The sequence below is a fragment of the Lepidochelys olivacea genome (assembly GCF_965140295.1).
Source record: "Lepidochelys olivacea isolate rLepOli2 genome assembly, chromosome: 20".
Taxonomy (NCBI): Eukaryota; Metazoa; Chordata; order Testudines; family Cheloniidae; genus Lepidochelys; species Lepidochelys olivacea.
The window spans coordinates 12,242,940-12,256,627 of NC_140430.1; the positions used below are offsets into that span (position 1 = coordinate 12,242,940).

At 51.7% G+C, this 13,688-nt stretch overlaps 1 protein-coding gene across 1 annotated transcript; it reads right to left on the reverse strand.

Annotated features, from left to right (window-relative positions):
• Positions 1-2,667: 2,667 nt before the first annotated feature.
• LOC311510263 (E3 ubiquitin-protein ligase TRIM58-like) lies at positions 2,668-11,673 on the reverse strand. The gene is made up of 6 exons (XM_084609792.1): positions 11,166-11,673; positions 9,572-9,667; positions 6,999-7,229; positions 4,505-4,527; positions 4,300-4,400; positions 2,668-2,839 (listed from the first exon to the last, which is right to left on the reverse strand). Exons 1-6 carry the CDS (start codon positions 11,592-11,594, stop codon positions 2,745-2,747), a joined length of 975 nt encoding a protein of 324 aa, XP_084465918.1. The 5' UTR covers positions 11,595-11,673; the 3' UTR covers positions 2,668-2,744.
• Positions 11,674-13,688: the final 2,015 nt, after the last annotated feature.

Below are 13,688 nucleotides of genomic sequence, written 5' to 3' on the forward strand. Positions count from 1 at the left end.
AATAAAAGTAAAACGCATCCTAAGCTGATCTTAACACTTTCAATGTCCTTACAAACCTAGATGCTTCTCACCACAGGCTGGCTGATTACTTTTCATTCAGGCTCTCCTCTTTGGTCAGCTCTTCAGTTGCTTGGTGGTGTCTGTCAACGTTGGTGGAAGACAGAGAGCATGATAAAAGGGAGAGATATTTTGCCATGTCCTTTCTTTCCTCCTGCCATCTTCAGAGTCAAGTGAGCATTACCTCATTGAAGTCCCAAACTGCACAAAGGAAGGGGGTGACTCCCTCCAGGGTCTAACACAGGGGTCTCAAACACGCGGCTTATAGGGTTATTTAATGCAACCCACCAAGCTCCCCGCCCTGCTCCCCCAGTTATTTCCTGCAGCCCGCCAAGCTCCCCTCCTGCCGCTCCTCCTCCCCCCAGCACACCGCATCCCTGCTCCTCTGCTTACCTCCAGGTGCTTCCTGCCGCCAAACAGCTGTTTGGTGGTGCTTAGCGCTTTCCTGAAGGGAGTGGGGAGGAGCAGGGAGCTGTGCACTTGGAGGAAGAGGCGGAGAAGAGGCGAGGCAGGGGTGGGGATTCAGGGAAGGGGTTGGAATGGGGGTTGGGAAGGGGCGGGGCCTTGTGGAAGAGGGGGGCTGTCAGTGATGCAGCCCTCGGGCCAATGTACTAGTCCTCATGTGGCCCTCCTGGTGATTTGAGTTTGAGATCCCTGGTCTAACAGATTATTTTGTTGCTGCCTGAGCTAGTATCCATTGTTCCTGTGAGGCTGGGCTGGGCTGGTCCCATCCTTGCCCTCACAAGGTGCGAACTGCCTCTCTGTTCATGTTTTTGCACGGGCTTGCTTTAAGCCATGAGGATACATTTTCAGCCGCATAACTAGAAACATGAAATTATAACCTTAATATAACATTACTCTAACAAACATGCTCAGTGCATTCTGAGCCTTCTGAAGACACCCAACATGACAAACTTTGCATTGGATACCACGTAATCATTTTATAAAGATGAACATGGGGATGTAGGATGTTCCTCTGAGGTACAGAGCATCACAGACATCTACAACAATGCCATTTGAATGCCTGTTTTCACTTTCAGGTGACACTGTATTTAAGAAGTGGGCAGCAATATCTCTTGTAAATGTAAACAAACTTCTTTCTCTTAGCAATTGGCTGAATAAGAAGTAGGACTGAGTGGACTTGTAGGGTCTAAAATTTTTCATTGTTTTGTTTTTGTGTGCAATTATGCAACAAAAAACCCCAATAACATTTGTAAGTTGCACTTTTATGAGAAAGAGATTGCAGTACAGTACCTGTATGAGGTGAATAGAAAAATACTATTTTTTCCATCATTTTTACAAAGCAAATATTTGTAATAAAAAATAATAGAGTGCTGTTTACTTTGTATTATGTTGTAATTGAAATTGATATATTTGAAAGTGTAGGAAAACATCCAAAATATTTAATATGTTACAATTGGCATTCTATTGTTTAACAGTGCACTTAATTGCAATTAATTGTGGGACTTAACTGCAATTAACTGAGAGCCCTAATTTAAATAAGTGTTGAAAAATTAAGGAGGGTGCAGAAAGGGGTTTAGAAATGGTTCAAGGGCTGGAGAATGCCTTCAGTGCCTTCCAGTGAGACCCAGGGAGCTCAGGCTGTTCAGTTTATCAACACAATTGAGAGGTATCGGAGTACCTCCCTTGGGAGAAATACTGGGATCTAAAAGGCTCTTCAGTCTAGAGGAGAAAGTTAGAGCAAGAAGCTGTATCTGAAGGTGAAAGCAGACAGACACAGGGGAAGGGGATCGATTATCCTTCTCTTGGGCTGGGTCTTCAAATCCAGCCTGGAGGCCTTTTGGAAGATGCTTTAGTCAAACAGGTTACTCGGCTTGATATGGGGGTAACATTGAAATTTTTGGGCTGTGATAACTAGGTCAGGCTATAAGGGGCCACTAGATCTTAGGAGGCATAAGAACGGCCATACTCGGTCAGATCAGTGGTCCATCTGTCCCAGTATCCTGTCTTCTGTCAGTGGCCAATGTCAGGTGCCCCAGAGGGAATTAACAGAACCAGTAATCATCAAGTGATCCATCCCTTATCGCTCATTCCCAGCTTCTGGCAAACAGAGGTTCGGGATGCCATCCCTGCCCATCCTGGCTAATAGTTGTTGGTGGCTGTTCTTATGCCTCTTAAGATCTATGCTCCATGAACTTACCTAGTTCTTTTGAACACCGTTATAGTCTTGGCCTTCACAACATTCTCTGGCAAGGAGTTCCACAGGTTGACTGTTGTGTGAAGAAATACTTCCTTTTGTTTGTTTTAAACCTGCTGCCTCATAATTTCACTTGGTGACCCTTAGTTCTTGTGTTATGAAAAGGAGTAAATAACACTTCCTTATTCACTTTCTCCTCACCAGTCATGATTTTATAGACCTCTATCATATCTCCCCTTAGTCGTCTCTTTTCCAAGCTGAAAAGTCCCAGTCTTATTAATCACTCCTCATAGGCAATGAAGGGTTCATTCCACCCAAACCATCTTTGTTGGGTAGGAAGAGTAGATAGGAAATGCACTTTTCAGAAGTGCACTGGGGCACTTGTCAGGCCATCGACATGGTCACAAAAGCAATTAAAGGTCTGCCTCTTCTGGAAGCAGAGAACACAACCACACTGTTTATACAAAGGGAGATTTTATTTCTCAGTTTGGACACTAAGAACATGTCTAAAACAGCCCAATGATTTCAGTCAGACCAAAGCATTCCAGTCCCCAGGAGACTCCATTGTTGTGGGCCACAGGCAGAGAAGAGAAGAGACCGAGGTGTTGCCAATGCCCAAGGTCCCTGCCAGGGCAGGAAATTAATTAGGTAGGATCTGCCCAGATGATCCCAGCAGGTGATCCCTGCTCCCTGCTGCAGAGGAAGGGGAACACCTGCCCCACCCATCAGGTATCTGCCAGTCTGATGTGGGCAAAATCCTCCTCAATCCCAAATTGCCAAATCGTGACTCTGAGCATGTGAGAATGACCCACCAGCCGGGCATCTACATAGGGGATTCCACACAGCACAGCTGGATTGGTTTCTGGGCAGGAGGGCTGCATTGGGCAGTGAGGGGTCTGCACCTGGGACCTCAGCTACTGTACAAAGGACACTGTTGCGCCTCCTGCCTCCAGTAGGGGCTAATCAGCCCTATGTCTCCTGGGCTTAGGAGCTTCTTCTCTGAAAATCCCTGGCTGAGGTAGGTGGGGGAACCCAGATTGGCCCTGGATCCAGGCAAATCATGATGGTTTTGCTCTGGATTTGGGGCTCTGTCCAAGCATAAAACTGCAGGCAGATCTAGGAGATGCACACAGGCCCTGCGAGCAGAGCTGATGAGCTACACATCTGTCTAATACACACACACACACACACACACTCATATATGCAGTCACACCCACAAGCACACATGCTCTCTCTCTCACACACACACACACACTTCTGTGCTTGGCACTTGTGGTTCTTCTCTGGCCCTGTATTTCCTCCCCGGGCCTCTGCCCCTTTCATCGACACACTAAATAAACCTTCACCTGAGCATTTTGTTCTGGGGGCTCAAGCCTTTGACCCAGAGACCCATGTGCAGGGGTGAAAGTAAGGTGGTAGGGCAGGTACGGCACACCGGTAAAAAGTGACTGCCGGTACCAGCCCTTACAGCTGACTTTAAAGTGCTGCCATGGCACCACTTTAACGGACCCTGCTTAAAGCGCTGCCATGGCAGTGCTTTAACGTTGTTGCCCCTTTTGCGCCCCCATTGGCGGCCCCTTTTGCGCCCCCCCATCAGGACTGCCAACGGGGGGGGGGGGGCACAAAAGGGGCAGCGACGTTAAAGCGCTGCCGCGGCAAAGGACCCTGCTTAAAGCGCTGCCGTGGCAACACTTTAATGTCGTCTCCCCTTTTCCATCTCCCTGGGCCACCGACGGCGGCGGGGGGGGGGGGGGGGCACAAAAGGAGCAGCCGCCCCGGGGCTGGCGATTTAAAAGGGTCCAGGCTCCACATCAGTGGCCGGAGCCCCGGGCAGCGCAGGCCAGGCAGCGCAGATGGGCTGGGGGATGCTAAGCCCCAGGCCCACCCCTTCTGCCCAAGACCCCAGCCCTTCTGGTGGGGGCTGAAGCCACAGCCCCCCCCCCGTAATGGTAAGAGATCAATTTTACTTTCACCCCTGTCCATGAACCCCAAATCACACAGCCCCCTGAGCTCCCCTGCATTCCCTTCCCATAGACTGCCATGCCCAGCTCCTGGTTGCCCCCTTTGTATCTGCTCTCCTTTACCTCCGTATTTCTGCAGTGTTTCCATCACCCTGGGGACCTCATAGGAATCCTGTAGCTCCATGTGAACGGCCTCTGGCTCCTGAAGCTTCACACTGTGGCTCCTAAGGAGAAGACGTTAGCTATTTAGCATACAACAGCCAGCCATAGGGCCCATCTATGATGCCTCTAACAGGAACACAATGGGGACCTGAAATGTCTCTCCTACCTGATCAACGTGCTTTTCACATCCTAAAGGGAGAGAAAACACAAAGCAATTAAAGGTCTGCCTCTTAGTGAGGATTTTCAATGCCAAGCCAGATCTTTGCCCAGCCAGTCCAGCATCCTGCCTTCTCCAGATTCATCTCTCTCTCTCACTCTTCCAGCCTTTGCAGCCCAAGGAAGCCCATGGCTAAGGACTTCCCTAATGTACAGGGCCTGGGACCCAGATCCTCCATGGTATTTAGGTGCCTAACTCCCACTGATTTCAATACCTTAAATACCTTGAAAAATCTGGGCCTGGGAACATAAAGAAGAAGCTCGACTTTCATTTTTTAAAACATTCAGTTTCTTCTTCTCTTGCAAAGAGGCTTGGAAATGTACCTGGTAGAAAACAGCCACCAGGGGATGGATGGTGAGTGGTCAGGGTACCAGCCTTGGGCTCAGGAAATTGAAGTTCAGTTTCTGGCTCAGCCATTCACTGCTTGGGTGAATCACTGAGTCTCTCTGGCCCTCAGTGTCTGTACAATGGGGATAACAGCCCTGCCTTATTCACAGGGTGTGTGAGGATAAATGCATTGAAGACTGTGAGGCTCTGACACCAGGGCAGCCAGATAAGTGCCACTGAGAGAGAGGGCTCTTAACTGCAGCGTGAAGCACCAACTGCAGCAACCCAGCTCCCAGCCCTGTCTTGCACAGCACTGTGCCTTGTTGTGGCCTCAGCAGATCATGCCTTTCTGAAACTGGACTTAATCAGGAGGTATGGGGGGCGGTCTCCAGCGAGCGCAGAAAGAGTCTCGGGAGTCTCAGGATTTCCAATGGTATTGCTGGAACACAAAGTGTTACTGATCCTCCCAACCAATGGTCTCATTGAGTCACTCCGATGCTAAGCAAGCAGGAAGGTCCCTTGGGACTGGCAGCTGGCTGGCTTGAAGTAGCTGAAAACGGCCCATGAGACCGGGGGTGTTACTGAAAATTAAACGTTCTTAGACCCACAGAGGTCACAGCCAGGAGGTACCATTCTGACCATCCAGCATCGCCCAGGTCAGAGGCTCCCCACAGTGACCCCAAAGCATAGGCACCAACTCCATGGGTGCTCCGAGGCTGGAACACCCATGGGGAAAAATTAGTGGGTGCTCTGCACCCACCGGCAGCCAAGCTCCCCTCCCCCCTGTCCCACTTCCTCCTCCGCCTACTCCCCTGAGCGCGCTGCGTCCCCGTTCCTCCACCTACCTCCCAGCACTTCCCATCCAGCTGCCACCAAACAGCTGTTTGGCCGCTCTGGGGGGGGGAGAGGAGGAGTGAGAACGTGGTGCGCTCAGGGAAGGAGGCAGGGAAGAAGCAGGGCCAGGGCAGGGATTTGGGGAAGGAGTCGGAATAGGGGCAGGGAGGGGGTGGAGTTGGGGCAGGGACTTCGGGGAAGGAGTTGGAATGGGGGCAGGGCAGAGGCGGGGCCTCATGGAAGGGGTGGAGTCGGGGTGGGGCTGGGGGCAGAGGGGGGTTGAGCACCCACCGGCAGGAGCAGAAGTCAGCACCTATGCCCCAAAAGGGCCTTGGGAGGCTGCTCCAGTGGCTGCTCCCCTTCCCTGTTACAAACCTCCCCACAGTGAGTGGGCAGCCAGGCGGCAGGAAGCACTGGGAGGGAGGGGGAGGAGCAGGGACACGGCGCACTTGGGAGAGAGGGAGGAGGCGGGGCGAGGGGAGCTTGGCTGCCGGTGGGTGCTGAGCACCTGCTAATTTTTACCCTGTGAGTACTCCAGCCCCGCAGCACCCATGGAGTCGGCGCCTATGCCAAACATGACTGCTGTAATCACCTAAGACTGAACTGGGGAAGAAATGACTGAACCCAGGTTAGCGGGTGTCTGGCCTGTGAAAGAAATACTTGGAGTTTTAAGGTGAAAGCAAGAGCAGCTTGCCTTCAAGAACCTCTGCAATCTGCCTAAAACAACCTTTAGGGTGAGAATTTGCTAGTTAAAACCAGTTTCTTTAGTATATTAAACTTAGCTTGTGTGTTGGTTTCATTTGTTAGGTAATCTGCTTTGATCTGTTTGCTATCCCTTATAATCACTTAATAAACTCGTTTTTATTTTATTTTCTCTAAAACCAGTTTGTGGAATTCATAACTGGGGTGGGGGGCAAAAAGCTGTGCATATCTTACTCCACATTGCGGGAGGGAGCAGATTTCAATGAGCTTACGCTGTACAGTTCTCTGTGCAGCGCAAGATGATACAATTTTGGGTCTACACTCCAGAGGCGGTGTACATTTGAGTGCTGGGCAATTCCCTAGCTGAGCGTCCCAGGCAGAGCAGATCTCAGCATCTGGGTGAATATAACCGCCGCTGGGTGTGTTCCTACCTGTGTGTGTGCTGGAAGGGGGCTTGAGAGCCTGTCACAGCAGCACAGAGTAAGGGGAACCCAAGCTGGTGGGACAGGCGGGCTCAGTGGTATCCCAGTCCCATATGGCACCCGGAGGAAGCTCATCACACCATGAGAGGGGCTCTCACCTTGAGCAGGTCAGTGGCTGGCTGCTGGCACTTCTGCTCGATCTCCGTTATCAGCTGGGCCAGGCTAGAGCTCTGCTCTACCAGGAACGCTGCATTCCCCCGAAGCTTCTGCAGAGTCTCCTCCTCCTCCTCCTCCAGCCTGCACACAAGCAGCTGCTCTTCCTCTTCTAGAGCCCGATGGCGCTTGGCAAACTCAGCTACAATGAGCTTTTTCTGCTCCCTCACCTTCTCCTGCAGGGGCAGAAACCATGTGAGGGAGGAAGGAACCCCAGTGGGGTAAGGCCAAATTTGACAACAGGGCAGTTTGCTGAGGGTTATGGGGTAGTAGGTAGTAGGCTGGTGGGCTGTTTACTGGGAGGATCTAGAGGAGGTGGGTTGGGCCTCACAGGCTGTTTCCTGGGGATCTGTAGGTGGTGGGTTGGGCACAGGCCATTTACTGGTGGTCTAAAGGTTGTGGGTTGGGAACCATGGCCCATTTGCTGGGGGTTTAAAGGAGAAGGGTTGGGCCCTGTGGGATCTTTTATGCCAGGGGTGGCCAAACTGGTTCATGAGCCGCATGTGGCTCTTTTAGCATTAAAGTGTGGCTCACAGAGCCTCCCCACATTCCCCCCGCTCCCCCATTCTCCACCTACCAGACTTCAGCGGGGAGCTTGGGACCTCTGCCTTGCAGTGGGATGGTGGGGTAGAGGTTTCTGCACAGCAGGGATGGGGGTCTCAGGGCTTCAGCAGGAGTGGGGCTGAAGCCCCAAACCCCGGCAGGCACCTCCTGTGGGGCTGAAGCCCCGAGCACCGGGCCCGAAGCCCCGAGCACCGGGCCCCAGCTCTTGAACTTCTGAAGATTGTCGTATGTGGGTCAGAGGGCCGGTAAGCTTGGCCACCCCTGTTTCATGCTATAATAATATGCTCCTAGCACACTGTAACAAACTGCCCCTTTGTCCCTGCTGTTGTCCCCCTTGCCCCTAGGGTGCCCCTCCATTCATTCTGTCATCCCCACTTGTCCCTGCCATCATGCCACCATGCCCCTTAGCCTCAACCCTCCCCACCCTCTATTCTTGAGCTATTAATGGCGCTGGTGGAAATTGTTTGTGCTAGAGGTTTTCCCACAGAAAATGGCTGTTTGGTCAGCTCCAGTGGGTGAGGCTACACAGGCAGTGGGCAGGAATGGCTCCTGCTCGGCACACAGTTCCTGCAGTTCCAGCTCTGGGCACACAGACCCCTCTGGGCTCATCTGCACTGGCATGCCACCTCGGCCCCACAGCAGGGCAGGAGGGAATGCCAGCCAAAGGATAATGGAGCACAGTGATTGCACAGCCACGAGCTCCGCAGCCTGATGAACCAGCCAGAGGTAAGGTCCACTCTACATGGGCAGGGGCAGTGCACATCCCCCTGCGCCCCGCCTTCCCCCACACACACATTATGCAACCTGTGGGCGGGATTGAAAGGTTGAGATCTACCCTCCCTTGTTTGTTTGCCAACAAGATGCCAATTGATGTCAGTTGCAGGTGTGGGTATTTTTGTGTCGTGGACATTTGTCTGCTGGCAAGTGGACTGAGAACCGCCCCAAACTCAGTCCATGAGTCACTAGAGAGATCATCAGCCAGCAACAACTTTCAGTCACTGCTGGATTGGACCTGGAAAGGGGTGAAAGACTCCATATCCTATCATCAGCCCTTGAGCCATGCAGTCCCCACTGCAGTGTGCCATGGGCTCTACAAAGCCCCTCCCAGCTATGTGTAACTAATGGGCTGGCTCTGGCTAAGCCTATCCGGCTGGCCTGGTGCAGCAGTACTTTGGTTCCATGCCATGCCAACAGGGCCAGGAACGCCTCAGAAACGCCATGGCAGGGAGTCAGACTGAGCCATGCACCACGAAGCTGGGCCCTGCCCCCCCTCGGACGGAGCAGAGCTGGGAGCAAGCCCAGTACAAGAGCTGCTCAGACTCTGCGGTGACACAGCACTTCCTGGTCCCTCGGATTGTGCAATGGGCAGGGCTTGCACAACTGCCTGGGCAGGACAGTTTGAAAGTGACTCAATCAGTTTCCAGGATACTGGGGAAACAGATTCATTTGCAAAATGTGGGGGGCTCCAACTATTAACAGAGCTGGGTTTGGGGGACACACACATTCCAAGCAGGCCTCACACCTTGCCAGAGGGGCCCATTATGATAAACTGTTGTGATTGAGGTAAGCTAGCCTCAGGCTGGCAGCAGAGGCTGAGGAGTGTGACTGTGATGTCATTCTGCTGTATGCTCTTCTCCTGGGAACAATGCAGCAACGGTGCCCTCCCCCGCTCTGCCAGACTTATGTCATAGTCCCCTCTGGAGGGAATTTTCCACTCGTGTCCCACCGGGATGCTCCATTATAGTCTTGGGGCCTGATTCTGATCTCAGTTACACAGGGAAAAATCAGGAGCCACTGGAGTTAAATTGAAGTAAAACCAATGTGAGCAAAAAATCAGGTACTCAGTGTGAATGTCCCCCCTTAGCAAATGTGCCAGACCCTCATGCTATTGCTTGGGGCACCCAGTCCCATGGCACAGGGGAGGCTGTGGTGGGATCACACTCACGACACCTGCCTTCCACTGGGCGGTTTTCTTCCCCTCTTGGGCCTGGAGCTTTGCAATCTCTCCCATCACTTGTCTCAAAAGATCCAGAGCTTCCTGCAGTTTCATCTGTGGGGAGAAAATGGGGCTGAATCCTCCCAGTGCCCACTTAGAATTATAGAATCATAGAATGTCAGGGTTGGAAGAGACCTCAGGGAGTCATCTAGTCCAACCCTCTGCTCTAAGCAGGACCAACCCCAACTAAATCATCCTAGCCAGGGCTTTGTCAAGCCGGGCCTTGGAGATTCCACCACCTCCCTAGGTAATCCGTTCCACTGGGGGGCTCAAAGAAGGATTCCGAAATGGGGCTCCAATGGCTACAGAGAACCGCTCCTCGACCTGTGGAGCATTGGGTAAGGGCATGGGTCCCTCACAGCATCCTTCACTCCCATAGCGACCATTGAACTAGTCAGGGGAAGAAGCAGAGAGGCTGGCACCCCAGGGCTGTCACAGGTGACTGGGCAGGGGTCCTGCTCCCCTCTTCTCGGCAGTTATCCATTCCAAAACAAGGGCTCAGGCTCGGCTCCAGGGGACAGTGGTGAGTGCACAGCCACCTAGGGTCTGGCTCTGCCGGGGGGGCAGCAGTGAGGGGTCAGCTAGATGGGGCCCGGCTCTGGGTTGGGAGGCAGCAGTGAAGGGTCAGATAGACGGGGCTCCCCGCCAGGGGGCAGCAGTGAGGCGGAGGCCAGACAGGACTCACCTCCAGGTAGCAGTGGTGAGGGGGAGGCCAGATGAGGCCCGTCTCCAGGGAGGGAGTCATAGGTGCTGGAACTGCGGGTGCTGGGGTGCGGCAGCACCCCTGGCTTAAAGTGGTTTCCATTTTATACAGGGTTTACAGTGTGGCTCAATGACTCACTATACAAATTGTTCCAGCACCACAGTGAGGGGGAAGATAAACAATGCTTGTCTCCGGTGATCAGTGGTGAGGGGGTGGCTAGACGGGGCTCGCCTCCAGGGAGTGGTAGTGAGGGGGTGGCTAGACAGGGCTCGCCTCCAGGGGGCGGCGGTGAGGGGGAGGCCAGATGGAGCTCATCTCTGGAGGGCAGCAGTGAGGGGGAGGCCAGAGCCTGGCTTCACAAGGCAGTGGTAAGGGGGCAGACAGCCAGTGCCCAGCTCTGTGGCAGCAGTGGTGAGGGGCCCAGCTCCAGGGCCAGTAGCAGTGTAGAACCATGTCCTCCATCAGTTTGTTCACATGCTCTTGGGCTGGGTGCCCAACCTGCTCAAGCAGGGGGTGGGGTCGCAGCCTGGGAAGCTCTGTGTTGGGGAGAGAGCCCCTCACAGCTGCTCTGTGGATGCCCTCTCTGGCTGAGAGAACTCTGTTCATGGGCTCTGGAGAATGGAGAACTCCATGGCTACAGATGGGACCCCCTAACCAGGGCCCAGGGCTTAGGTCAGAGACAGGCACCTTCCCTGTCTAAAACCCCAGGCAGGAACCACAGCCCAGGCTCCTAAGAGCCCAGAACTCAGGGGACTGGGAATGGGGGTGGAGCACATCCCTGGAGCTTTGCCCAACAGCCCCGACCCCTCTCATGGCTCTGGCTAGTTGGATGCTTGTCACTGCTCCTACCTTGTAGTCCTGGGCAGCCTCCTCGATGGGGATCACAGTGTGGGAGCGGTGCACCCGGGACTTGTCGCACACCAGGCAAATGGCCTCCCCATCATCCTCGCAGAAGAGACGCAGCTTCTTGCCATGCTTCTCACACAGCTTCTCCTTGGGTTCCTTGCCTGGCTGCAGTGCCAACTGCTCAATGCCCTCCACAATGTTCGCCAGCTGCCTGTTGGGCCTAAACGTGGTCTGAAGGAACCCTCCTCTGCACTGAGGGCAGAAGAACACCTCAGTCGTGGAGCCCTCCCACCTCTCGCAATAGTCAGTGATGCACACACAGCAGAAGTTGTGCCCGCAGTCGATGGTCACAGGGTCCCTCAGATACTCCAGGCAGATGGAGCAGGACACTTCGTCTTGGAGCTTCTCCATCAGGTTATTTCCTGAGGCCATGGCTGCTGCATTCAGAATATTTCCACTTGCAGGGCTGCCAACCAGTCAGCAACAGGAGTTCCTCCTTCCTGGCTTTCTCTAGCAGGGTTGCAGCAGGAGGGGCTGGAACAGGGAGGGACGGGCACTGGGGAGTGGGGGAGGGACTAGAAGCTGCTGAGCACTGCGGATTTGTTTTTGATTGCAATTTCCCCCTTGGAAGCCCTCAGTGGGTTTTATTGCTGGGAATTTCCTCTCCAGATTCGCAAAGGCATCAGAAGGGAAACAGCTCTGGCAATGCAGGGAGTTTAGGCTTCAATGCTTGTCCAGCTAAGTCAAGAGCAGTTCACCAGCCGGATAGCCGCAAACCAGATTAATGGATTTCTGCCTCACCCCATCCCTGGTGCCCAGCTCTGCTTGGAGTGCTCTGACACTCCTGCTGCTGGTGCGAGGTTAACCTCGCACTAGCGGACTGAACCATCTGGAACCGACCCATGTCGGTGCTCCCACCCCAGCCACACTGGATCAGTTCAAGAACCATTGCAGTTTTGCATCACGTCTGCATAGTTCTGCTCTTAAGCTGTTGCATTATCAACACTCTCTGGATACCTACCCCACAATTACTATTTCAGCTCTCAGACACAGTGCTTTGTGGGAGATTTTGAAATGCCACTGGTGCGTTGTTGGACAGTAGCAGAATGGCCAGTTGAACTCTTTTAGTTTGTCCTCATTCACACTGTTGCTAAAATAGTCCAGACCGAAGCTGATTAGCCTGAATCTGTCCTCTAGACCTGTTAAAAGTGTCATCTACTTCAGCCAGTTCTTAGGGTGCTTGGAGCACTCTCAGTCAGAAAACTAATTCACTAAAAGTAGGTCATGCTGCCTTAAACAGCCTGGAAGCTGGTCTCTACTACAGCACTCACAGGGTCGAAAATCAGTTTAGCAGTGCTGTTTTTAAAGTCAGTTAAATGTTTCTTCAGCATACACAGACCCTTAAACTCCAGGCCCTGATATAGAATCACAGAACCATAGGGTTAGAAGGGACCACAAGGGTCATCTTGTCTAACCCCCTGCCAAGATGCAGAATTTAGGTCCATCTTCAAATGGTGGGGTTGAGTAGGCTTCATCTTAGACTACAAAGAACTAAAAAAATCACTTAAGTAGAACTGGTCAAAAAAATTAGATGGGACAGTTTCCCTCTGGAATATGGTGTTTTGACAAAAGCAAAATGTTTCACAGGAACATGCCAATTTCAGCATAGTTTCCAACAGAAGAGTTTTGAAACCATACAAAATGAAAATAGGGTATTTTGTTTTGTTCTGATTTTTTCGTTTAATCTTGTCTTTTATAATATATTAATTTTAATATTAAATTTATTATGCATATATTTAATATATATTAAATATTTTATATCAGTGTTCTGACATTCTCAAATAAATTTTTTTTGATAGGGATGCTTTGGTATTTCAAAATAAAAATATTTCAGAATTTCCAATCTGCTAGATATTTCAAGATTTCAACTTTTTGTCCCTATGCAGGACAAAAATGTAAATTTCAAGATGTCAGAATTTCCCACAGCCTGGAAATTCTGTGTTCTGACCGACTCTAATTTCAAATTACAAATACCCTGGCACCTAATGCTGATGCTACCAGATGAATGGCAGTGTGGCTGTCATAACCAGGCAACTATGCATCTGGTTCATTTTCAATGGGTGCCCGTCCGCACAGTATCTGAGGGCCACGTATCTGAGTGTCATTTTTCCTGTTGGGAGGCAATCTCTCTTCCCTGTTAGCAAGAACCTGACCTTTTAAAAAATTTAATATAAAGGTGCACAGGTGTGGGTGAGCAGGGGCTTGTTTACACTAGGAAGTTGTACTGCTTGAGCTTTACTAGTATAGTTAAAGTAGTACAAAGCAGACACAGATCAGTATAAAGTTGCTTTATACCACTAGTATAGCTATTCCAGTACAGGGAGGGAAATAAGCTATATTGATTTAAGGCACTTTTATAAAGATGTAACTGTCTGCAATAGAAGTTTTGCCAGGACAACTATTTTGATAAAAATAAACAAACAGTCCTAACCAAATTAATAGAATATCAGGGTTGGAAGAGACCTC

Excerpts from the sequence above, each read along its gene's own strand:
- LOC311510263 (XM_084609792.1), bottom strand. The coding sequence starts at position 11,594 with ATGGCCTCAGGAAATAACCTGATGGAGAAGCTCCAAGACGAAGTGTCC. Across the intron at positions 7,230-9,571 it reads AGAAAACCGCCCAGTGGAAG|GAGAAGGTGAGGGAGCAGAA; the intron begins GCAGGTGTCGTG and ends CTGCCCCTGCAG. Across the intron at positions 2,840-4,299 it reads AACACTGCAGAAATACGGAG|GGACCTTGGGCATTGGCAAC; the intron begins GTAAAGGAGAGC and ends CTGCCCTGGCAG.